This window comes from Hyaena hyaena, unplaced genomic scaffold (genome assembly GCF_003009895.1).
Source record: "Hyaena hyaena isolate Hyena2069 unplaced genomic scaffold, ASM300989v1 scaffold_150, whole genome shotgun sequence".
Taxonomy (NCBI): domain Eukaryota; kingdom Metazoa; phylum Chordata; class Mammalia; order Carnivora; family Hyaenidae; genus Hyaena; species Hyaena hyaena.
This window is the reverse complement of record NW_024080782.1, coordinates 1,032,256-1,055,581: the sequence shown is the minus strand read 5'-3', so window position 1 is coordinate 1,055,581 and position 23,326 is coordinate 1,032,256. Positions and strand designations below refer to the sequence as shown.

Below are 23,326 nucleotides of genomic sequence, written 5' to 3'. Positions count from 1 at the left end.
GAGCTCTTAATGCTCATGTCCATGGCCTAGGTCTCTGCCATCCCTCAACACAAATATCCACATAGGCCCTGGGTATCTGATGGGACTCATATCCTAAATGTCTACCAAACAGCCTTGCTGGCCCTTAGGAAGCAAACTCAAAGGAATAACGTTCCTCACCATTCATGTATTCATTGATTCATCCTAGATGCTGGGAATCCAACAGTGAGCAACAGCAACAACAACAACAACAACAACAACAACAACAAAACCAATCCTTGCTCTTGTAGAGTTTACATTCCAATGAAGAGGACAGTTTAACAAGTAATTATAATCATTCTAGTGGTAGGACAAAGGCAGCAATAAGATAAATATGGAAAGTGTGTGGAAGATTAGGCAGTAATAAGTGCTCTGGTGACTAAAACCTGAAAGGGTGATAAAAAGCTTTGGGGGAGGGAGGGGAGAGTGCTGCACAATTCTAAACAAGGTGGTTGAGGACAAGATACTGTTTGAGCAAAGACCTAAAAGGAGGTTGAGAAGCAAATTGTGTGGTTAAATGGGCACAGTTTGTCCCAGGATGGGCAAAGGTCCTGAGGCTGGATCATGCCTGGTGAGGTCTAAGAATATCAAGCAGCTACTGCAGCTAATGAGGTTCAGGCATGTTTGCCAAGAAAATTAAAGTGGGTTCGTGCAAGGCTTGTGAACATTGAAAGGTCACACTGGCTTTTTGTCTTGGTGAAATGTGGCACCGTTAGAAGACTTTGAGCAGAAAGGTATGATCAACCATTTCAATACGTCACGTGGCTGTTGTGTTAAGGACTGACTCTAAGGGGACAAGAGTGGAAGTTGGGGCCAGCTGGGGGGCACCCTCCCAGTGCTGCAGGCAAGAAACCATGGTGGCTCGGCCCAGGGCTGTGGCAGGGCAGGCGATGAGAAAAGTGGTTGGATTCTGGATGTGACAGGATGAAGTAGCTAACAGGACACCCTGTTGTGTTGGATGTGCAGGATAAAAAAAGAGGGGTAGTCAGATGACTCTGAGTTTTTGGAATTGTCAGCAAGGTGGATGAAAGTTGCCATGTCTGAGATAGGGAACGGCTAGCTGCAGGAGAAGCAGGTTCCGAGAGGGGGTGGGGGGTGAGGGCAGAGGTGGTCCTAAAGCCCGGAGACTGGATGAGATGGTATCTAAGAGAGTGAGTGTCCAAGAACATAACAGGTTCAAGGATATTTAAAGGTTAAAGAGAAGGAGGAACCAGCACAGGGGACTGAGGAGGGGCAGCCAGATAAAGGAAGCAGGCCAGATGAATGCAATTCCTGGAAGCAAAGTGAAGGACTGGAGTCAAGGAGGGAGCCATCTGCTGGGTCTAGTGCAGCAGGAAAATCTTCGATCACCTGGGAAAGAGCAGCTTTCAAAGATGGTGAGAGCAAAAAGTTCATTGGATGGGTTTGAGTGAGCAAAACAACTCTGATAGCAGCTTTCTTTTAAAGGGAGAGAAGTTGGATTATAGCTGGAGGGCTAAGTAGAGTCACATGAGGTGTTTTTGTTTTAGGATGAGTGAAATTATGTCTTGTTTATATGCCAGCAGGAAGGTCTAGTGGGCGGAGCATGGGGAATGCCGGACAGAGGACCACTGGAATGGCTTCCAAATGCACACTGTGGCATGCTGACCCTGCTAGGAGGGATGGTTTATTGCTAGCCACAGGGTGGGAGGCCATGGCTGGGATTCAGGTGTGGATGGGGGGTGGGGCTGGATGAGACCCTGGAACAGCTCTTCTGACTTCTTCTGTTAAGCTGTTGAACCAGGAAACAAGGCCATGCTTTTGTGATGGTGGGGAAGTTGGAGGAGAGGGGGGAGGTGCAAAAAGTATGCAGGAGAGGTCGTGGATGAGGCTGCCAGGCAGCAGTAAAGGTTTCCCAGAAACTGGTGACCGTGGACTTAAAGTGCCACCAGCGACAGCGGTTGTGCCTTTCTCCATGAACGTTGAGCTACGCTGGTGCACATGTGGAGTAGAGGGGAGACGAACATGAGTCCACAGCCTTTCCAACACCTGTCCTGTGGTGGGCGAGGGAGCATCTTCCTTGCCTCTCTGTGTCTAGTTAGGATAGAAGCTCTTTAGTTACCTGTGGCTGGGCGGTCCTGAACAACTGTCGTGGGTGGGCAGGAAAAGTGGGGGAAATACTCCTCTGAGCCAAGGTGGGACCCGAGAGTAATGTCCTACCTACCAGAGTTGGGTCCTGGAGCAGGTCATTGTGACTTTGATGCAGCATCTGTTCCTGGTCAAGGGCATCTTGTCAGCCAGGACCACCTTCCTCTTCAGTTACTTCATTCCAGGGTTTTCTCTATGTGTAAGGCCTCCACATTACCTAGCTGGTTTCTCAAAGTGTTAAGGCACCTGCCACTTGCTCATTTACTTTTCTCCTGTATGCTTTCAGGTTTGTGGTCCGCAGGTGTTCAGGATGCCGGTGTAAATGAACAGTGTGGCGACATCCTCACCAACAAACGGTTCATGCTGGACATGCTGTATGCCCATAACAGAAAGCCCACGGATGACGAGGAGAAGGGGGAGGGCGAGACCGGGAGGACTGAGCCAGGTGCGGAGGCGGTAGCCAGCCTGGCTAGCAGGATATCCACCCTGCAGGCCAACTCCCTGGCCCAGGATGAGAGCGTCAGGAGGGTGGACGTTGGCTGTCTGGACAATCGGGGCAGCGTGAAAGCCTTCGCTGAGAAATTCAACAGCGGGGACCTGGGGAGAGGGTCCGTCTCTGCTGATGCCGAGCCTAATGACAAAGTCCCAGAGAAAGCATCTGCACAGCAGAAGACAGAATCTGACTACATTTGGGACCAGCTCATGGCCAATCCGAGGGAGCTGAGAATCCAAGACATGGATTTCACCGACCTGGGGGAGGAGGACGACATTGACGTCCTGGATGTGGACCTGGGACCCAGGGAGGCTCCGGGGCCCCCGCCCCCGCCCCCACCCACTTTTCTGGGTTTGCCTCCCCCACCCCCACCACCCCTGTTGGACAGCGTGCCTCCCCCTCCTGTCCCCGGTAATTTATTGGCTCCTCCTCCTCCAGTGTTCAACGCTCCTCAGGGCTTAGGGTGGCCCCAGGTACCCCGGGGTCAGCCGGCATTCACGAAGAAAAAGAAGACCATCCGTCTATTCTGGAATGAAGTGCGGCCGTTCGAGTGGCCATGTAAGAACAACCGCCGCTGCAGAGAATTCCTGTGGTCAAAACTGGAACCTATTAAGGTGGACACTTCCAGGCTGGAGCACCTGTTTGAGTCTAAGTCTAAGGAACTGTCCGTCTCAAAGGTACCGCTAGCATCCGAAATGCTTCTTGATTTGCAGAGTTCCTTTCTGTTGTTGAGTAGCACTGAGAGAGATGTTGTATATAAAATTCCCTTTGTGCTGCTTTTGCTATATGGTAAAAAAAAAAAAAAAAAAGGGGGGGGGGTTGCAGTTGGTATAAACACCTCTAAGAGATTAGTCTTTGTGCCATATGCTAGATGTAAGGTAAGTGAGTCTGGGACCCTTCATGGCTAACATGGACAGCAGCTTACTGACACCGTTAGGCGAAGTAGCTTTCAAAGAACCAAATAACCCAGAGGAAAAGACAAAAACATTAACCAGGAAATATCAGTAGAGGCCACCAGTAGATGCTGATGTTAACTAGAGGAAAGTGTCTTGCTAATTTATATAAAGCACGTGGACTTTATCCAGGAGATGTGTCTATTTACTCTTACCTTGATTGATTATAGTTGATGGCAGTGGTAGTTTGAACCTCAGATGTAACCACAAGGTAATTTAGAGTAAACTTGCAAGAACTTACCATAAATTAGTTTTAGCTCCATGTGTTCTATTTATCATCATTTTGGATGAATACTAAGCTGCCTGAGCCAGATTCCCCGACCTGCCAGTCAAGTACCAATTCAGAATCAAAAAGTATGTGCAGCATTCTCAGGACAAGAGGGACGTTCAGACAAGGAGCCAAGTGACAGAGTTAGTGCCTATGGGGTGGGGCTAGGGGGACTTAGAAGTAGGGGTGCTGCTTTTCCCAAATTGACCTTTTCCCTGGTGCCAATTTTTTAAAAAATTTTTAATGTTTATTTTTGAAGGAGAGAGGGACAGAACGTGAGTGGGGAAGGAGGCAGAGAGAGGGAGACACAGAATCAAAAGTAAGCTCCAGGCTATGAGCTGTCGGCACAGAGCCCGATGTGGGGCTCGAACCCATGAGCCATGGGATCATGACCTGAGCCAAAGTCAGACGCCCAACTGACTGAGCCACCCAGGTGCCCCCCCTGGTGTCAATTTCTACCCAGCGTCTGCAAGGTTGTGAATCTAAACTGTTCAGGAACCACCCCAGTTCAGAATGAAAGCTTCCTCCTGTTTATAAATCCAAACTGCTAGGATCCAACAGAGCAAATCATGTCCAGTCAGTCCTCTCCTTCAGCTGAAAGTAGACTCCTTTTTGTCCCCTCTAGAAAATGACACCTAGGAAGGTGAGATTGGGCATCTGCTCTCAGCATCTCTGTGTCCTGACTTTGCCAGGACTGGTGACATGTTGTGCTGAGCCACCCATGTGTCTCCTTGAGGTCTTGCAATGGAGCCCGGCATATGGGAGAGGGTATTCCTGGCTGGTTAAAACAGCAGTCTCTGGTGGCCCGAAGTCATCCAGGGCCCGTCCTCGCTCACACCACCCTCCAACCTACGGGTCTAGTTGGCTGGTCTCCTTGAACCACCTCCCTGCATGGGCTCATCTGGCTGGTGTGCCCTCTGGGCTTCCACTGGTTGCTCAATACCCTTTGGTTGCTGGCCCTTGACTCGAGTTGGAGTAAGAAAAGGGAGTAACAGTTTGGCAGTGAGGTTCCTTCTGACTTCATCTTTAGAAAGGAAATAGCAAGATTAAAAGCTTCCTTGAGAAGACCCAAAATGGGCAATTCACCTGCCTCCCTCCTTCTCTTGACCCTACTCTGGTTGGTGACAAGAGCCTGGCCACTGCCATCTCATTAGCCTGAAGTTCCATTCTTGTTTGAAGTAGGTGGTGACCTCTTAAAATACTTCATTGCCTGGCTAAAAAACAAATTTTTGCTTGGTTTTAATAAAGTGAGCAGAAGAGAAAATAATACATTGAAAATTTTACCTAACAGATTCCAGAATGTTCTACAGTGGGACCTAGGAACCCATACCTTTGTTCTTGGTGGCAGGGTGGAAGGAGATAGGAAATGTGAGCAGGAACTAATTTACAAATGTTACAGAAGGTAAAAATGCACATTAAGATTAAAATACATCATACTGGAGAATTGAATCCCTTATGTGTGTGGTATCAATGCAGATATAACCAATTTGACTTCTGTTTCTAATCCTTGACTGTGATTTTCATAAAACACAGCTGTAAACAGCCATTTCTGAATTCTGGCTTGTGAATTAATTCATTATTCATTAAACACAATAGCAAAGAAATGAAAATGAAATAGACTTCACAAGCCCACACAGAGCAAAGGGAATCGGTTTCGGTTTTTGTCAGAAAACTTATACCAGACTGGATTTCCAGAGCATGCCTCTGACCATCCGGGTCACCCCCAAAACAAAGATTCATGTTCCAGATCCAAGGCTGGGTGACCACTTAATGGAAATAAGAACAGGAAAATATGCTTTCATATTTCCATTCCAAATAATTTTTGGAACTGGGTCTGTTTTTCTCAGTAGGAAATATATTTAGCTTTTTAGTAAGATGAGTTTAATTATGTTTTGTGGAGGAAGACGGAGATCCTCTGCTAAGTTTCATCATGTTGTGTTTCTACCGCTGGTCTAAGATGTGGTGAAGCACACAGAAGATCCTATGAGTGACCCCAGAGAATGATGTCAAGGCAGAAAGCCCCGGGAAGTATAGGGATGTACCCTCACGGACTTCACATCATCCTGAGGAGCTCCAGGAAGTAGCCTTCATCCTGTATGCCTAATCAAGGGCGGCAAAGTCCCTTCTCCCAAAAGGCAGTTTTTATAACCTGAGTTATAGACAGACCAAGACAGGTGTGGAGTGGAAGAGAAAACCAGAAGAAAGGGAATTGGTCTCCCCTTTGAGGGCTCAGTGCTGCTTTCCTCCCCTGGACTCACTAGGCTTATCATGGGAATTCCAAAATGGGTTCAGAGAAATTTTTTCAACTTGCTTTGCTCTGACATTTCAAAACATATCAGAAACTATTCGCAGTGACTTTCTAAGAAAATTCAGAGAATGATGAATTATTTGGTCTGGGGTGAGCCCCAGTCTGGGTTATTTTTTAAAAGCTCCCCAGGGACTCAACCAAAGTTGTGCACCATTGATTTAAAGTGAAAAATGAGGCACCAGGGAGGGAGGCATTGATCCTTACACCACCACACTCCATGTCGACTCCCCCATACCTCAAACCATTTTATTCTCCCGAGAAGGGAATCGAGTTTTCCTACCTTATACTCAAGTTCAGGACGTACCAAAATGTTATTTTCTGTAACACCACCCTCAGAAAACCTGAATTCTATCATACAGAAACTCAAACCCAATTTTGGGACATCGGTGGGGTGACCATACATCTAGGGTCTCCAGGTTGGCCCAGCTGTATGTCTGTTGTCCCGGCATCTATTAAGAGCACTCCCTTTCTCTCTCAGAGGTCTTCTGGTTAAGGTACTAGACACACTCCATTACCATCAGAAATGCAGCTGTCTTGCAGCGGGCCTCAGTCTGGAAGGCTGCTGAAGGAGAACTGGGAAATTAATGCTTTTTTCCCCTAAGGTTCATGATAAGGCAAGCCTATTCTAGCACATTCCTCAGAAACTCTATTCCTAGCTACAGGTTTGTCAGCCTTTATGCAGACATAGTTGGATGATGTCGTTGTGGCCTTAACGCTTGCCCATGTGTTTCAGTCTCCCTTGTTACAAGGACTTAGGAATATTCCATAGTTGTCACATCTTTATGACATCTGTATTGTGGCCTCATTGTCATTGTCACTTTCTCAACAGGCAGTTTTGAAAATAACCAGTGGTGTCACTCTTTTGGCAGTGAGTGGGGAGTGAGGAGGAATGATTTATCATTGCAAAGCCAGCGCCTTGCTGAGCCAGACCCAGGGACTGTGACCGCGATGCTGAGAAGCATTTTGAGAGGAGGTGCCTTTCATGGGAGTGCTTTCCAGCTTAGGGGTGCTCATTTAATAATAAATCGCTTCCTTAGCTTGGTTTCTGCATTCAGTCACAGCACCCTCTGGGGTGGCAAGTTCTATATACTGAATATCCACTGTTTAAAGGTGGCATCCTTTATTTCTAGTAAAATCAGTCTTCGAAAATTCGAAGGGGTGACCCTTCAGGGCCACATCAGCACCCTGGCAAACAAGCCCTGTCTACCTGCCCAGACAGCATGCCTCCACAGGTGTTTCTCATTTCATACTGTCACCTCGTGAGGAAGTCTCTGCCTTCACTATGGCCCTTCGCTGGACCTTGGACCTCCTCACATGGTGTGCCATGGGCGGAAGCCCCAGGACTATGTGGAGACGTGGAGCCAGGTTTTTTGTTTTATCTGCAAGCACCACACTCATGATGTGGTTGTGTGATGTTAGCTGTGGCAGGATGTGTGGCCCTGTCTTCAGCAGTCAGCTGCACCCAACCCCGGAGCCTCCCAAGCTGCTTTGCCCCTGAGTCTGGAAAGACTGTTTCTCTCTAACTGACGGCTTAGCTCCTGGTACTTGGGATGAGCCTGGCATTTGTTGGGTGTGTCGGGCTTGTTTTAACATCAATAAAAACTCCCTGCATTGTCTGTTGCTGTGGGGACTTGATCCTACATCATTCATAAAAATGACAGGACTAGTCCTTGTTGTCTCTTAGAATGGGCAGGGGGACCCTGTTAGTGTTTTTCTATTTTAAGAAATGTTCTCTGCTCCCTCCCTTTTGCTTCCTGTTTTTAAATTGCATTCCTCTTTAAAGAACAACTTTCTACTCAGCATTTCTGTCTCAAAAGCCTTTAAACTTTCAAAAAGTCTAAATCAGTCTCTCTAGATGCGTGAGAGGCCATTTAGCATCTGTGGTCCCTGTGCCCTGCTCCAGACCAAGGAGATCAGAATCTCCGAGGACGATGCCCAGGCATCACTGAGGTTTAGCAGTACCACTGAAGATTCTCTAGTGCACTCACTGTGGTGCCTCGATCTAGATAAACTGCATTTTCTGGTTTTCCTTCAGAAGGTGTCAGGAGATTGATCAGGCCTGCTTCCTTCTCCGATACATAATGCTGAGTTTCTCCCAGCTAGTGGTAATGAGCGACTTCATGTTGACCCATTCTGCCATCAGTCATGGAGGCAGCCATGTCTCCTGGAAAAGGAGAATCCCCTGTTCTTTCTCCAGAAGGCCCCTTTGCCCCTTTCAATTAGCCTAGAGACCAGTCTGTTCACCTCAGAAGGGAATTTGGCATGTGGAGATCACCATGATATTCTCTTTGTTAAAAACAGAAACTGAGACGTTCTCTACATTCTTTTCTGCAAGATCTTTAGTACCATTCAAGGCATGCTCATTTGCCGGGATTCCATGCGCCTGGAGGTCTGTGCGGACTCTAATAAACACCCATGAGCTATTTTCAGTCATTCCGAAAGCCCCATGCAAGTTGTCCTGTCCGTATTCCCGGCAAGCAGCTTTATGGGCCACATTGAATGTTGAGTCTCTATACTTTCCTCTGGAATTATCACTCTCCAGGGTGTGAACCCTGATCTGATGTGACCTTCTTATTTATGTAGGTGTCTTTGATCAGTAAATGTGGTAGATACATTAGTCATGAAAAATACATCATGGTAGACCATATATTTTTAAAATGTCAGTTGAATAGAAATGATAAAAAGGAGTCATTGGTGGTGAAATAGCTAAGAGCTAATTTTTAGAAGGCAGTATGTTTCAAGCATTGTCATAAGTACCTTACATGTATTAATTCCAGTAATGCTCTTCTGATAGCTCTGGCAAATACCTCTGTAGTATCTACCATGGGCCAGGCATTGTTCTTGCTGCTTTAGATCCATTATCTCATTTCATGCTCACAGCAAACCTTGCAAGATATGTGCCAGAGAGGAAACTGAAGTGCAGAGAGGTCCGGTGACTTGCCAAAGTCACACAGCCATGAATGGTCACATCCCAGCTGAAGTTACCTTTCAGGGCTTCTGAGTCTGTCCATGTGATCCTTGGAAATCCATTTTGTTTCTGTCACTTTTTGATAAAAGATCAATCAGCCAAAGTTCTGTCCACCTCAGTGAGTCTCAAGAACTATCAGAGAAGAAAGGATTGCTAGAAGGACGCTCCCTTGGGCCCAAGCTCGGGCATAGCATGTTAGATTAGGACTTGGCTGAAAGCGAAATAGGAACAGTGGGCTCTGGTGTGAGATAGTTGCCCCAGCAAAAGAGTGGTAGTGAGGCAGTGTCGGGAAAACCACTGTGGAGCTGTCTCTGTACATGCCACTTTTCCAAGTATGTCCAGACGTGTTCAGGGGAAAAGGAGCTTGTTTCTTTAAGGGGTTGAGGTACCCTGGGAAGAAGCCAAGCTCTGCTTTGCTTCCAGAAAACCTGGTTAAGCTGAACTCTTGAGCAGAACCAGGCTGTAATGCCCAGCATACAGAATAGCACCACCTTTGAAGTCCCAAGTATCAGGGATCCTCTAGTGTGCCAACAATTGCCTTTCCAGAAATACTGTCTCTGGGGAAATGCTTCAGTCTTGGATGCCATGTAGGGCTTTTGTCTGTTTTTGTTTCTGATTCAGCCAAGAAGATTGTAAGGAGAGGGGAGGCGGTATAAAGTCCCAAACTGGTTAGAGAAGAGGTTACCCTCTATGGAAAGAGATGCTGTAAAGGTGAGCAGAGACCTTGCAAAAGGGTCAGGAAGGAGGTCACTAAGGCAATTCAACTCCTTTCTCCCAAGCTGTGCAAGAAGACTGAAGGTCTAGCTTCCAAGAAGACAGAAGTGAGCCCCTTCAGGAAGCAGCTTTCAATAGGCAGCATCCAAGACTCTGAGAGTTACAGGATTTTTGAGAAGCGTAGAGGAGATAGTCAATTTAAGTGATTATTACTAACTATTAAGGCTTAGGGGGAAGGCTGTGACCATTCCCTGCAGCCCCAGATTCACCTAGTGATCAGCTTCCTAAGATGGTGTCTACTCTCTAGAACCAATCTTCTTTAAGACCTAGAGGCCTACAAACAGTTACTGTGTCACACGATCATTTGAAGGACATGGTGAAGGTCAGACTTGCTGATCTGGGACTTTGATCACAGAAAGACCATTAAAATGGATCAAATTTGACGACTGCTAATCCTGCAGCACAAACATGTGCTCCTGGGCACAGAGAACTTTGGCTCACCCTTGCAGGTACTGCTCTAGGTTATTGTGGAAGGGAAAGAGAGAGTCAGACATCCCCTTATGACCCCCTCCTTCATCTTGGATAGAACGGACCCTAGGGCACATGCGTGCTCAGCAGCCTCCTGTGGAGTCCATTTTAATGATGAGGAACAGCATTTAATACACCTTTTGGACAATGTCCAGAGATTGAACAATTACATTTCAGATATTACCTTAATTCTATTCTTTCCCTTACCAAGTGGGTCAAAGTGCTCTGAAAACACGTGGAGTCATCTTTGGGGACAGCTCTCCCTGTCATTTCAGGAAGCTCGGCGGCTTGCTTCTCCCTGACTTGTAGGGGAGTGTGTGGATGTGCTCACTGGCATAAATTGAATTCTGTTGGGAATGGAGACCAGGACATGTCCTGCTCAGGGCCATCACATAGGTGTGTGCAGGTTGTGTGCTGTGCAGGCTGCCGTGGGGCTGTGTCTTCTCAGGGAAGGAGTCTTTTTCTCATTTGCACAAAGGCTAGGTTGGGCTGAGTCTGCTCAGTCCTCTTTCCAGGCTCTTGGAGTAAAGAGGGGCTAAATAGAAGAAGGCCTAATGGCTAATGATTCCCAGGGAATCCCTGCCTTCCAGGAAATATCTCCTGTACTGGAGCCTGCCTATGGGTAGTTGGCTCTGCAACGCCAGGTCCCAGACTCCTTCTGCCACCTGTGCTGCCCTCCTTATGCTCACAGGATGTCTGCTGTAGCATCTTCAGGCCTCGTGTCCTGGCATCCCTCTTTGTTGACTGTACTCAGCATTTTGCCAAACCTTTTCTCATTCCTTCTTAGTTTTCCACACACAAAATAGTGTGTTAGATTTGAAAGCTGAATTTCAGGGGCCCCAAATAAGCTTACTTGATTAAATAATAGCAGATAAGCTTGCCCTGCAGAGTGGAATGCTTCTACGCCACATGTCCCTGGGCATTCAGACCTGATCACACCCACAAGAATTGTTCTTCTGGGCCACCAGGCTCCAAAACAGCTGGGGATGCTTTCAGTTATTGTCTTCGTGAGGAAATTTTAATTTATTCCCAAATGCATAGTTAAGGACTTAAAATAGAATTTTAGCAATTGAGTTTGGAAGGGCTTAGTAGGGCTTAAGGAACCACAGTCCATTTCTCCTTGCCAGCTTGCAGCCTTCAGTGTTAAAGCAGGCCAGCTTCTCCAGAAAGCTCAGCTGCTCGAAGGCCCAGCCAGTAGGGAGGGCCTTGGTGCAGGAGACTGAGGGCAGCATCAGCCACTCGGCTGGGGCCTGCGTGCAGCAGAATTGGAGCAGCTGGTTCCTGAGGTCCCCTGCATATGGCCCCCAGACCTCCTGCTCCATCCCTGGAAGTTCCCAGCAAGCTAGGCAAAGCCACTTCTTGTCTCCTTATCTTCACTCCCCAGCTCCAGGCTCTCCCCTAGACATTCCTTAGGGCCCAGGCCAAGTGTCAGCTCCTTGAGACCCTGACCTCCTCCACCACCAGCTAAATTAACTACCATGCCACTGAGCCCTTTCCCACAGGGAGCACACCCACCACCGTGCTGAATGTGTCTTTTCCTTCAAGGACATCCCTTGTGGCTTCTTCATCATTATCGTCCTGGGCTTCGGCTTGTTACACAGGTGAAAATAGTCATCCTTCCAGCTCTGTTTGTCTCCAGGGAAATCTGAGCACACACAGGGTGCTGGCTGAGCTGCCACATCTCCACTTTCTTCCATCGCCACCCGCCCTTCCCGAGAGCTGAGGGCTGGAGGCTTTGTCATCTCGACTCTGGACACAGGTTGGCTTATCGCCTCTCATACTTGGTAAGCTCTGGTCATGTGCCAGCCCAGAGCCTGCCCCCAAGGAGCACCCAGGCCAGCAGGGAAGCCATATGCACAAGGGCTCTGTGAGGAGACCTGGACACTTGTTGTTCCCTGTCCCCCTCTTTGGCCTCTGGGCCAATTCATCCCCCATTTTTCTTCAGCAGGTTCTCTTTTGCTTTCCTTCCACATAAGGCCCCTTCTCAGCTGCCAGATGTCTAAGTGTGGCAGGTGCTCTGCTAGAAGGAGCACAGGATGTTTAAATGGTGAGAGAATTCCCTGAGACAGTGTGGCCAGGGATGCAGGGGGCTGCCCCGCCAGCGACGCTGGATTCTCCTTGCCACTCTCGTCTTCTCCGCATGTACCACGTGTGCTAAGGCCAACCAAGGCGCATTCCGACACCTTGCAGCCTGTAGGAAGGGAACTTTGAGAGGTTTTAGTTCTGTTTCCACTGCCTCTGTGGAAAAAAACAGGTTTTTTTTTTCTTGCCAAATATCACATTTTTCCCAATTGAAGGAAAATCAATTTTATTTTGTAATGTGTCTGACTCGCGAAGTTCCATTGCTGACCCATGCTTGGCGGCTTCTCAGAACTAATCCCTGATCTCTTTCTTCTGTGCTGAGCAGTAGCCAGTCCTTCCCTGAGCTGAATCGGGGCCATTTGTTTTCATCTCTAAATAAGTAGTGAGTTTGCTTTTGATAATGAAACACAGAAAGGACCAAAGATGATGCATTAATCTTGGATTCTCCTTATTTTATCACCAAGAAAACTGCTGCAGATGGAAAAAGGCAGGAGGTCATCGTCCTGGACCCCAAGAGGAGCAATGCTATTAATATCGGTCTGACAGTGCTGCCCCCTCCGAGGACGATTAAGATAGCCATTTTGAATTTCGATGAATACGCCTTAAACAAAGAAGGAATTGAGGTAAGAGAAGCTCTATCAAGCATTATTTGTGCTCTGTTAACATGTCCCATATGTAAAGCATTACTGTGTCCAATATGACTTTCTCCACAGGGTGCCTTGCCATTTTTCTGTTTCAGCCAAACTCTGAATAATGTTAATAATTTGCACATTTTTTTAACTTCTGGGTTGTGGGGGGAAACCCCACTTGGCCTATGAAGTTCAGTGATCCTCACTGTCTGGTTCATTTGCTGCCTGCTTTCTGACCATGCTCGCCTACCTCGGCCCAGAAGAAGACTAGGATAACCCCAGGAGGCTAGGAGGGTCTTCTTTCATGTCCTTGCCAACCAAACAAGCTTAACGAGCAAGTACTTTCACAAGTAGGGATTTCAGTGTGTGCTCACATCCATGTGAATGGCTCTTTTTCTGCCTTGGTGCTCACCGATATGTGTAGAGATAGGTTTTGTGTGATATGCTGGGGAACCCATACCACCTCCCCTGTAGCAGTTGTTGATCCGGATGGCAGCAGTGGAGAGGTGGGTCACTGGCTGTGACTACACGGTCTGCTGGGCTCAGTGCTCTTCAGCCAGGCCCCGTTCTGCCTCCACCGTGGGCTACTGCCACTTTGCAGCAAGTTAAAGCTCATATTCTAATAATGGAGAACAAGTGAGGGGAGTGAGGGACCCAGCATGCAGATTCTGCCAGATGGGCGGCAGAGCCTGGGGCCCGCTGGGTCACCGCGGGGGTGTGAGGATGTTGCACTGTGGGGTTGGGTGACCCCTGCTCCATCCCCCTGTTGACAGGAGCCCCAGATCCCACTAAAGCCTTCCGTAGTTGGGGCTCATTGGTGCACAGCCTCTTCTGAGGGCTGGAGAGTGGATGGGACCAGTGAAGACCGGCTTAAGAGGGCGAGTGAGCCCCAGACAGTGAGGAAAGGCCCTGGGCCATGGTGCCAGGCTCACCCATGGTCCCGAGTGTGGGAAGGGGCAGTGGAGCCCTTGGGGCCAAGTGGGTCTGAGCCCAGTGGGCCAGGGATGCCTATGTGCTTTGGAAAGATGAGCTCCCTCCTGCCCCCAAGAAAAACTGTGCTCCTAGAGGCTTATACTGGGTTAGTAGGATCCCTTCAAAATCCATGTCCACCCACAAACTCAGAATGTGACCTTATATGGAAATAGGGTCTTGGCAGATAAAATTGAGATAAAGTCATATTCAATTAGGGTGGGCTCTACTCCAGTGACTAATGTCCTTATCAGAGGAGGGAAGCTTGGACAGGGACACACAGAGGGGAATGCCGTTCCGTGAAGACAGAGCACACACAAGGACACATGCAGAACAGACTGCTGTGTGATGACTGAGGTAGACATGGGAGTGATGTGTTTACAAGTCGAGGGACACCAAGGGCCACCTGCAACTACCAGAAAGTGGGAAGGGGTCAGGAAGAATCCCCTCCTAAGGCCTTCAGAGAGAACATTGCCCTGCTGACACCTTGGTATCAGATTTGTAATCTCTTAAACCAAGAGAATTCTGTTGTTCTGAACCACCCAGTTTGTAGTATTTTGTATGACAACTCTAGGAAACCAGTACAAGACCTAAGCAGCTGTCTACTGAGAAACAGACACATGCTCTGTTCCTGGAGCCAGGTACAAAGTGGGGCATGCATTTGCCTTCTGGCTGGAAACAGTGGAGCCCGGAGCCCTGGAGTCAGGCCAGGCAGCAGAGCAGGTGAATGTGTCTAGGTGGGCAGCCAGGGAGTGAGGGCATGTGGCTGACTCAGGCAGGGGTATGAAGGAGAGAGAGCAGGTGACAGCAAGCAAACACAGTGAAGGAAATGGAGGCAGCTACTAGACAGTGAGAAGGAAGCAGGCCAGGCCTCAGTGTGAAGGCAGCCCTCTCTCTGTGGCCCCCGGAGAAGTGAGGGAGGAGAAGGGCATTGGCTGGCCACCAGGCAGATGGGTGCTGCCAACCTGGATGAACCAAGCACAGCGTGTCTTTCATCTAGAACAAACTACGTGGAGGGCCCAAGCACACATTCCAGCCGTCCTATTTACTTAACAGTGTCTTTCAGAGATTTCAAAAGTTTCAGATTCATACAAAGAGAGGCTTCAGATGCAGCCAGAGCCAGCCTGATTGAAGGAAAAAATGACAGCTTCCCCTTTTAAAAATATTTCCCCTTCTTGTCATGAGAACTTGAAAGTCCATCAGGAGAGATTGATTCCTTTGGGTTTTGCCTTTGTTCTTTCCTGAAATGTAGCTCTCCTCGGGTAGGGAAAGTTTCAGGTACAAGTTACTTATTATTGTAGATTTTAGAATAACTCAAATCACTTTTATTTCTAACTGTTTTCCAGATGAGTACCTGCTTTTTTTTTTTTTTAAATGTTTGTTTATTTTTGAGAGAGAGGGAACGAGGGGGGGTTGCTGAGAGAGATAAAGGATCCAAAGTGGGCTCTGCACTTTCAGCATGGAGCCCGACATAGGGCTTGAACTCACCAACCGCAAGATCATGACCCAGGCCAAAGTCAGACGCTTAACTGATGAGCCACTCAGGTGCCCTGTTGAGTATCTTTTTGATCCAGGAAGGAACAATACCAGCAACAGTAGTGTTGCTGATGGCTACGGGAACAACACCACAGCACTAAACTTGACTTCCGTAGCTTTCTTCCTGTGGGCCAGGCACAAGCCGGGTGCTCTCCGTAGATTCTCAGGCAGTACGGCTATTATGTTCCCCATCATAACCGTGAGAGAGTCCCAGAGTCAGTCTGTCTCCGGGCTCTTCATTCATACTGATGAAGTCTGAGTCTGAAGTGCAGACCCTGTGCCTTGGGGATGGAGGGCATTCTGTGCCGGGACTCACATGACAGAAAGAACAAGAAGGAATCTGAAAGGTGATGAGGGCCCCTGTGGAGCAGCACAGCCCACCTCACAGCGCTGCCTGTGGTGTGGCCCCAGAGAGGTAGCTGATGTGTGGAAGGGTTTATGGTGGGAGGGAACAGCCATAGAAATAAGTCCCTGCTGACGCTGCCTGGGAGTTCATTGTGTTACATGAGCTCATTACGTGCATCCTGAGTCATGATCGCACATGGACTTGCACAATTTTCACCACCAGTTTTTATCTAAACAGGGTTTCTCAACCGTGTTACTACTGACATTCCAGATGGGATGGTTCTTTATTGTGGGGGTGTCCCCTCCATTGTAGGATGTTAGCGGCAGCTCTCGCCTCCACCTACGACGTGCCAGTGATACCACCCCAGCAGTTACCACCAAAAATGTCTCCACACTTTTTCAGACATCCACTGGAGGCAAAATGCACCCTAATTGAGAATGCCTCATCTGAAGGCTGCCTGTGTGAAGCCGGGGACTCTGTGTTTTTCGGTTCTTGTCAGCCATGCTGAGAAGATTCCAGTGGAAACCAGACACAGTCATCTGTCACCTGCCCTCTCTGGTCACTGATCTCCAGGACCTGAGAGGCATAGATAGTCTGGATCCATGTCCTGGGCCATTACCCAGAGCTTATTTTCTGGGCTTGTTGTTTAAGAGCTAACTCAGGACTGAGAAGAGATGGATATTGTGTGCTTAGAGATCTTTACTAATAAGATTTCCAGCTTGTGCCCCAAGGGCCTTTTGCCAAACAGACTGTCTGCTTCTTGGACACAGACACAGTAGCCTGGCACCACGTCTTAATAGGGCCATTTGAAACCTCTGTGTACCAAACGTGATTAGGATGTATTAAATTACATCCTGTGGCTTCGCTTAGCAACCCGCTGATAGGTATCCGCCTTTGCCATGAAAACCTGAGGGGGCGGGTAAGTAACTTCATTAAGGAAGTAATTTTTCATAAGAGTATTAAACTTTAGAACACATTTGGGGAGCCATCTCTAAGTAGTATTAATGATATGTTTCCAACTAAAATGTCATCAGGTTATTACAAATGGAAGTATGAAGGGTTTTCCTTTTTTTCTTGTGCTTTTCTAATGTTTATACAGTCTGTATGACTAAATGGTCCCAAATGATACTTAATTTGGCTCATTTTGGCTTCCAGGCCTGCCAGCACCCTAGACATAGAAAGTCCCTGGGGCGCTTGGGTGGCTCAGGCGGTTGAGCATCTGACTCTTGATTCCTCCTCAGGTGATCATCTTGGAGTTCATGAGATCAAACCCCACATTGGGCTCTGCACTGAGCCTGTCTGGGATTCTCTCTCTTTGCCCCTCCCCCACTCATGCTCTCTTTCTGTCTCTCAAAAATAAACAAACATTAAGGAGAAGAAAGAAAGAAAGAAAGAGAGAGTCCCTTTGGCTGCATATACAACATGATAGCACCTTTTCAGACAGTCTCTGCTGTTCGGCCCCTGTCCCAGTACGTGCTGGACACAGATTAGCCGGAGCCCAGGAGCCACGGTCGATCAGCAGTGCCAGGGAACCAGGATATCCCTTTAGCAGGGCACCTGAGCCACCCTGGTGGTTTTGAGTTGCAAGGCCCTGAACTCTGGAGACCGTGCTGGAAAAGCGGGAGCAGCCCGTTGGTGGTCCTGCAGCTCAGCCTTGGTGGATCCAACCTAGCCTCAGGCACACCACTTCCTCTGCAGAGCTGATGCAATATTTTCTGCCCCACGTGCCTCACTGAGTACTCAAAAGAATGGAAGAAAATACAATCAAGACACCTTGAGAAGTAAAGGGGGAAAGAATCCCCACATAAGAAATAAGTATGTGAATAAAGCCATGGTCTCAGGAGATGATGCAAGTTGTGCACAAGCCAGCCCCAGCTCGAAGTGTCCCACCTTTCTGCTGTTGTCACCAAAGGCCTTGTGCTAAACTCTCATCCAGAGCTCTGGCCAGGGTTCTGTTCAAAACTCTCAGGGCAAAATAATGCCCTGTTAGCCTTTTTAAAATATATTTATTTTTATTTAAAAACATTTTTTTAACATTTGTTTATTTTTGAGAGAGAGAGAAACAGAGTGCAAGTGGGAGAGGGACAGAGAGAGAGGGAGACACAGAATCTGGGCAGGCTCCAGGCTCTGAGCTCGAACCCACAGACCACGAGATCATGACCTGAGTCAAAGTCAGACACTTAACCGACTGAGCCACCCAGGCGCTCCTTCTTTTTATAGTCTTGTTTGCAGGTGAATGAGATGGCCAAACCCCAAAGCATTTAGGTTCATAAAAAATGAGACTCCTCCATGTTTCTCTGAAATTTGGTTTTCGGATAACAAAGCAAGTATACTTTAAGCAGTGCTGGCAGAACACCGTCTGGGAGAAAGCAAAAACAGAAAACAAACCCTGGGATTATTACATAGTAGTTTTGTTTGATGTCTTTTCCCCCGTGAAACCAAATGGTGACCAAAAAATCATCAATAAATTCACCCACATGGAAGAAGAGCAAATTAAAACTACCTGTTCGAGCTCATCCCCTTATCATCTGCTCATGGCAGAAAGCTGTCAGCTCATAGAAGGTGGCTTTGGCCTGCTCTTCCACTGTCTTATGGCTATTTTTATTGCCAGGGACGTGTAAAAAATAAAGTGAAATAAACCGGCAGCTGGCAACGTCATAAATCTTCAGCGGTGAACTAATGGTTTAAATTAGTCAGAGAAGTACAAAACAAAAGTAAGAGTGTTTGATTACTTTCCCAAAGGAAAGAAGCAACCAAAATCATTGCCGGAAAATGCCTTCTGAAGAAGGAGGAAAAGTGTTGACAATTTTTTGTTCTGGAATTCTTGTGCATGCTTTAAGCAATTGAAGCAGTAAGAAAATGAGAACACACATTTTAGTTTTTGTTTTGAAGGCTAGTTAAATTCAGATCCTGAATGTGTTTAAAGCAATGACATCTGCTTGCATTGTTTGGGTTATTGTTTTAATACCATCTGTGGGGACAGGTGGGGGCAAGAGCATGAGCCTCCGGGGGAGCAAAGAGTGAGGGTCCTGATGCTCACGTTCCACCCACACAGTCTCAGTGTCAGGGCCACGATGAAGGGAATATTGGAAGAGGAGGTATCTAGGCTCCCCTTCTGCAACCTCGCTGTGCCCAAAGCACAGAACACACAGCTTCAGCGTAGTTTGGCATCACTGGCTTCTAAGAAACTCCAGAGATGACCATCCTGAGAACGCTCTCGTCAGACCCAGGATGCCAGCCACCCCACCCGTATATGTCATGTGCATGTCTGCATGTTTGTGGATTATGCTGTCTTGTCCAATTTTTAAATTTTTTTTTTACATTAAACTAGAGGAAGACTGACCAGTTATTTGTGAGTTTTAAAATCTATAAATTCATGCAGTGACCCTGGCAGTCAGGGTTTAAGACAGTCCTCTGTCCCAGAAAAGGGCATAAGCTAGCTCTCTCTTGTCACGCCCTTCACCCACCTGTAGTCCCTGAAAACCACTGCTCTCTTTCCACGACTCTGCCTTTGTCTTTTTGAGAAAGACAAAAAATTCTTCTTGGAACCACACAGTGTAACCTTGTAAGACTGGCTTCTTTCACTCAGCATGATCGACGCTTTTGAGATTCATCCAAGTTGTGGTATGTATCGACAGTTGGTCCCTTTTTATTGCTGAGCACCATTGCACTGTGGGGAGGTACCACCGTTTGTCTATGCATCTGTTGAAGGATTATGTAGCCTGGTCTGGTTTTTGACAAGTATGAATAAGGCTGCTACAGATAGTCATGTACAAGTTTTTATGTGAACTTAAGTTTTAATTTTTCTAGGGTAAATACCTCCAAATGGTATTGCTGGGTAATATGATAAATCATAACCTTTTGAGGAACTCTAGTTTGTCTTTCTCTTCAGTGTCTTTCACAGAGAAAAAAAAGTTTCAATTTGGATAAAGTTCAATTTCTCAACCTATTATCTTTTGGTGTTGTGTCTAAGAGTTTGTTGCCTAACATGGATCACAAAACTTTTCTTCTATGTTTCCTCTTTTTTAATAAAAATTTTTTTTAATGTTTATTTTTGAGAAAAAGAGAGACAGTGCAAGTGGGTAGGGACAGAGAGAGAGGGAGACACAGAATCTGAAGCAGGCTGTAGGCTCTGAGCTGTCAGCACAGAGCCCAACACAGGTCTGAAACTCATGAACCGTGAGATCATGACCTGAGCTGAAGTCGGACACTTAACCGATGGAGCCACACAGGTGCCCCTTTTCTGTGTTTTCTCTTAGAAGTTTTGTAGTGTTACCTTTGACTTTTTTATATCTGTGAATGCTTTTGAGTTAATTTATGTGTAACATCTTTTGCATATGGATTCCAGTTCCAGCACCATTTGTTGAAAATACTATCTTTTCTCTATTGAGCTGCCTTTGTACCTTGGTCAAAATCACTGGGCTGTATTTGTGTTCTCTCTTCCTGGACTCCTTGTATTGTCCATATGACTCATGTGTTTGTTCTGTTGCCTAAGCCACACTGTCTTGTTCCTATAGCTGTATGGGAGACTTTATCTGTTTTCAAAATTGTTTGGGTTGTTTTGGCTCATCTGTTTTGCCATGTAACTTTTAGAACCGGCTTGCCAATATCCACAAAAAACACGAGTATTTTTATTGGTATTGAGTAAGAGTTATAGATCAGTTTTGGGAAAGTTAACATCTTGACTATATTAAGTCTTTCCGTCCATGAACATGGTATTCCCCCTTTATATTAGATTGTCTTTGATTGCTTTCATCAGCATTTGTACTTTCCAGAATACAGATCCTGTACATGATTTGTTAGATTTATATCTAAATATTTCATTATAGATGGTATTTTTAAAAACATTTCAGTTTGTAATTGTTTACTGTCAATAGAGAAATAAAATGGAATTGTTATGTATTAACCTTAAATCATACAATATTATTAAACTCACGGTTTCATAAATTTTTGTAGGTTCCTTACAGTTTTCTATATAGGCAATTATACTTTCTGTGATAGGAGTAGCTTTGCTTTTTCCTTTCTTATCCTTTTTATATTTTAAAAAGCCTATTTTGTTCCCCATCTTAGAGTGAAAATATTCAGTCTGTTACCATTAAGTATGATGTGAGCTGTAGGGTTACTTATCAGATGGAGGAGATTCCTTCTCAGCTGGGCTGCTGAGAGGTTTTTGTTGGGATGGATATTGAATTTTAATAAAACTGTTTATGCATCAATTGATGTTATTATGTGAATTTTCTTGGTCAGACCATAGATCTGGTTAGATTAGTTTCATTGATTGGGGGGTTTTTTGGTATTGAACCAAACTTGTGGTTATTATTTTTAATATATGTCTTAATTTATTGTCATTAATATATTTAAAAATAGTTTTGTTAAGGATTTAAAGTGGTTTTTTTTTAAATTTTTAATGTTTTACTTATTTCTAGGAGAGAGAGAGAAAGAGAGAGAGAGTCAGCGTGAGCAGGAGAGGATCAGAGAGAGAGGGAATCACAGACTCTGAAACAGGCTCCAGGCTCTGAGCTGGCAGTCAGCACAGAGCCCGACGTGGGGCTCGAACCCACAAACCGCGAGATCATGACCTAAGCGAAAGTCAGATGCTTAACTGACTAAGCCACCCAGGCGCCCCAAGGATTTAAAGTGTTTTAATTTCTACATAAAATGTGAAATATAGTTTACATATTAGTATGCCCCGTGTACAAAAGCCAGTCTGAGTTCTCATACTGCCTTGACAAATTTTGCTGTATTTCCTGGAGAGCAGGGAGCTGTTCTCTAACCTTCTATCTTATTCGTTCACCTTTCTCTCACCCCCCATCCCACTTTCTTGCCAAGAACGTCTTTCATGTACAAGACCCAGAAAAGTTAGGGCAAGTTGTTTAAATTCCTTATGGGATAAGAGGTTAAAGGAGAGAGAGAGAGAGAGAGAGATCATTTTAGAATAAATGAATGTGAATTTAGACACTACGAACTCTTCTTCTCTACAGTATTTGGTTTGTAATGATGTGCTACTTGTAAATGATATGCACATTAATGACAGAATCTCTTTACTACCTGATTGGAAAATTACAATATGATTTTGCAAATGTCAAAGGGCTGGGATAGGGTCCATCACTGAGACTATACACTATCATTCCATCTTTCCAGAAAATTCTAACCATGATTCCCACCGAAGAAGAGAAGCAGAAAATCCAGGAAGCACAGTTGGCCAACCCCGATGTGCCATTGGGCAGCGCTGAGCAGTTCCTCCTCACTCTCTCCTCCATCAGTGAGCTCTCGGCTCGGCTTCACCTCTGGGCATTCAAAATGGATTATGAAACGACAGAAAAGGTATATATTAGGAAGGGAGGAAGCCAGTCTTCATCCCCAGTGTTGAGAAAGTCCATTTTTTATTTGTGAAGGCAGTGAACTATTGTTCTTGAGTGAGGGTGTGAAAGGCAAGTTGATCATGATGAGGTTGTGCCTACACTAAGCGACGGGCAGCTGGCCAGTGAGGCATCATTCTCCAATGTCTGCCTGTCACAAGCCTCAGACATTTGTCTGAGGGCATCAGATGACTGGTTAAAAAAAATTAAAAATGTTCCACCCCATATGTTCAGTGTAGAAAATTTAGAAAACATAGAAATGCACATATAGAAAGTGACCTATAATCCTTCCACCTGAGGATAATCACCTCAGCTGTCATTGACGGTGGCTATTAGCCCAGCATTGGTCACTTTGAGAGAGTATCTCTGTAGGAGGTTGACAGTGAAACACTGCAAAAGGTTGGGAGGAGAATAGAGAGAAAGAGACCTTAACAGTGAAGTCATGGGGAGGCTCATCTGAGCAGAAGTAGGAGGAGCAGGTGTCTTCTGGACCGGGGAAATCCACAGGCTGAGCAGAAGGAGCCAGTGGAGAGGAAAGAGCTGGAAGGTGAGCTGGAATGAGCTTAATGAGAGGAAGTGCCCAGAGGAGAGAGATTGAAAGCATGGGAGGAGAGGCTGTGTGGTCTCCATCCTCTGGCAAAGGAGGCAGCAAAGTCTTATGCTGAGGGCCAAATATGGACGGTGAGTATAGGGGCTTCACAAGGGAACCATGGTGTTTAAATTCATTCAGGAATCAAGCAGGGATGAAGAGACACAGGACTGCTGGGATGACTCAGGCTCAACACCAGAGTGGAAGTCTGAGAGAGTGGGAGTTCGGAAGGCAGTGGCAGTAATGAGGATGGTGGCCTTCTAGAAAGTAACCCAGGCTAAGTAGTGGCCAGCCATAGAGTTCTAAATGGGAGGTTAAGAGACCTGAGGGGTCTGGGGACAGTGAGGGACAGGTTCTGGTGTCATCTGCCTAGAAGGAGACAGGTGAGAGGAAGTCTGTGGTCCGGATGCTGAAGGAACATGCAAAGGAAGAGAGTCCTAGAAGTTAGCCATAGTCAGAA

General features: G+C 46.4%; 1 protein-coding gene across 3 annotated transcripts in view; it reads left to right on the top strand.

Moving 5' to 3' along the window:
* The window catches only part of FHOD3 (formin homology 2 domain containing 3), a 467,989-nt gene that overhangs the window by 407,000 nt on the left and 37,663 nt on the right, over positions 1 to 23,326 (top strand). For all 3 annotated transcript variants that reach the window (XM_039238974.1, XM_039238973.1, XM_039238972.1), the window contains 3 exons: positions 2,411 to 3,294; positions 12,903 to 13,061; positions 22,060 to 22,242. In XM_039238974.1, coding sequence (XP_039094905.1) covers positions 2,411 to 3,294; positions 12,903 to 13,061; positions 22,060 to 22,242 — 1,226 coding nt within the window. The remainder of the gene's footprint in view (positions 1 to 2,410; positions 3,295 to 12,902; positions 13,062 to 22,059; positions 22,243 to 23,326) is intronic.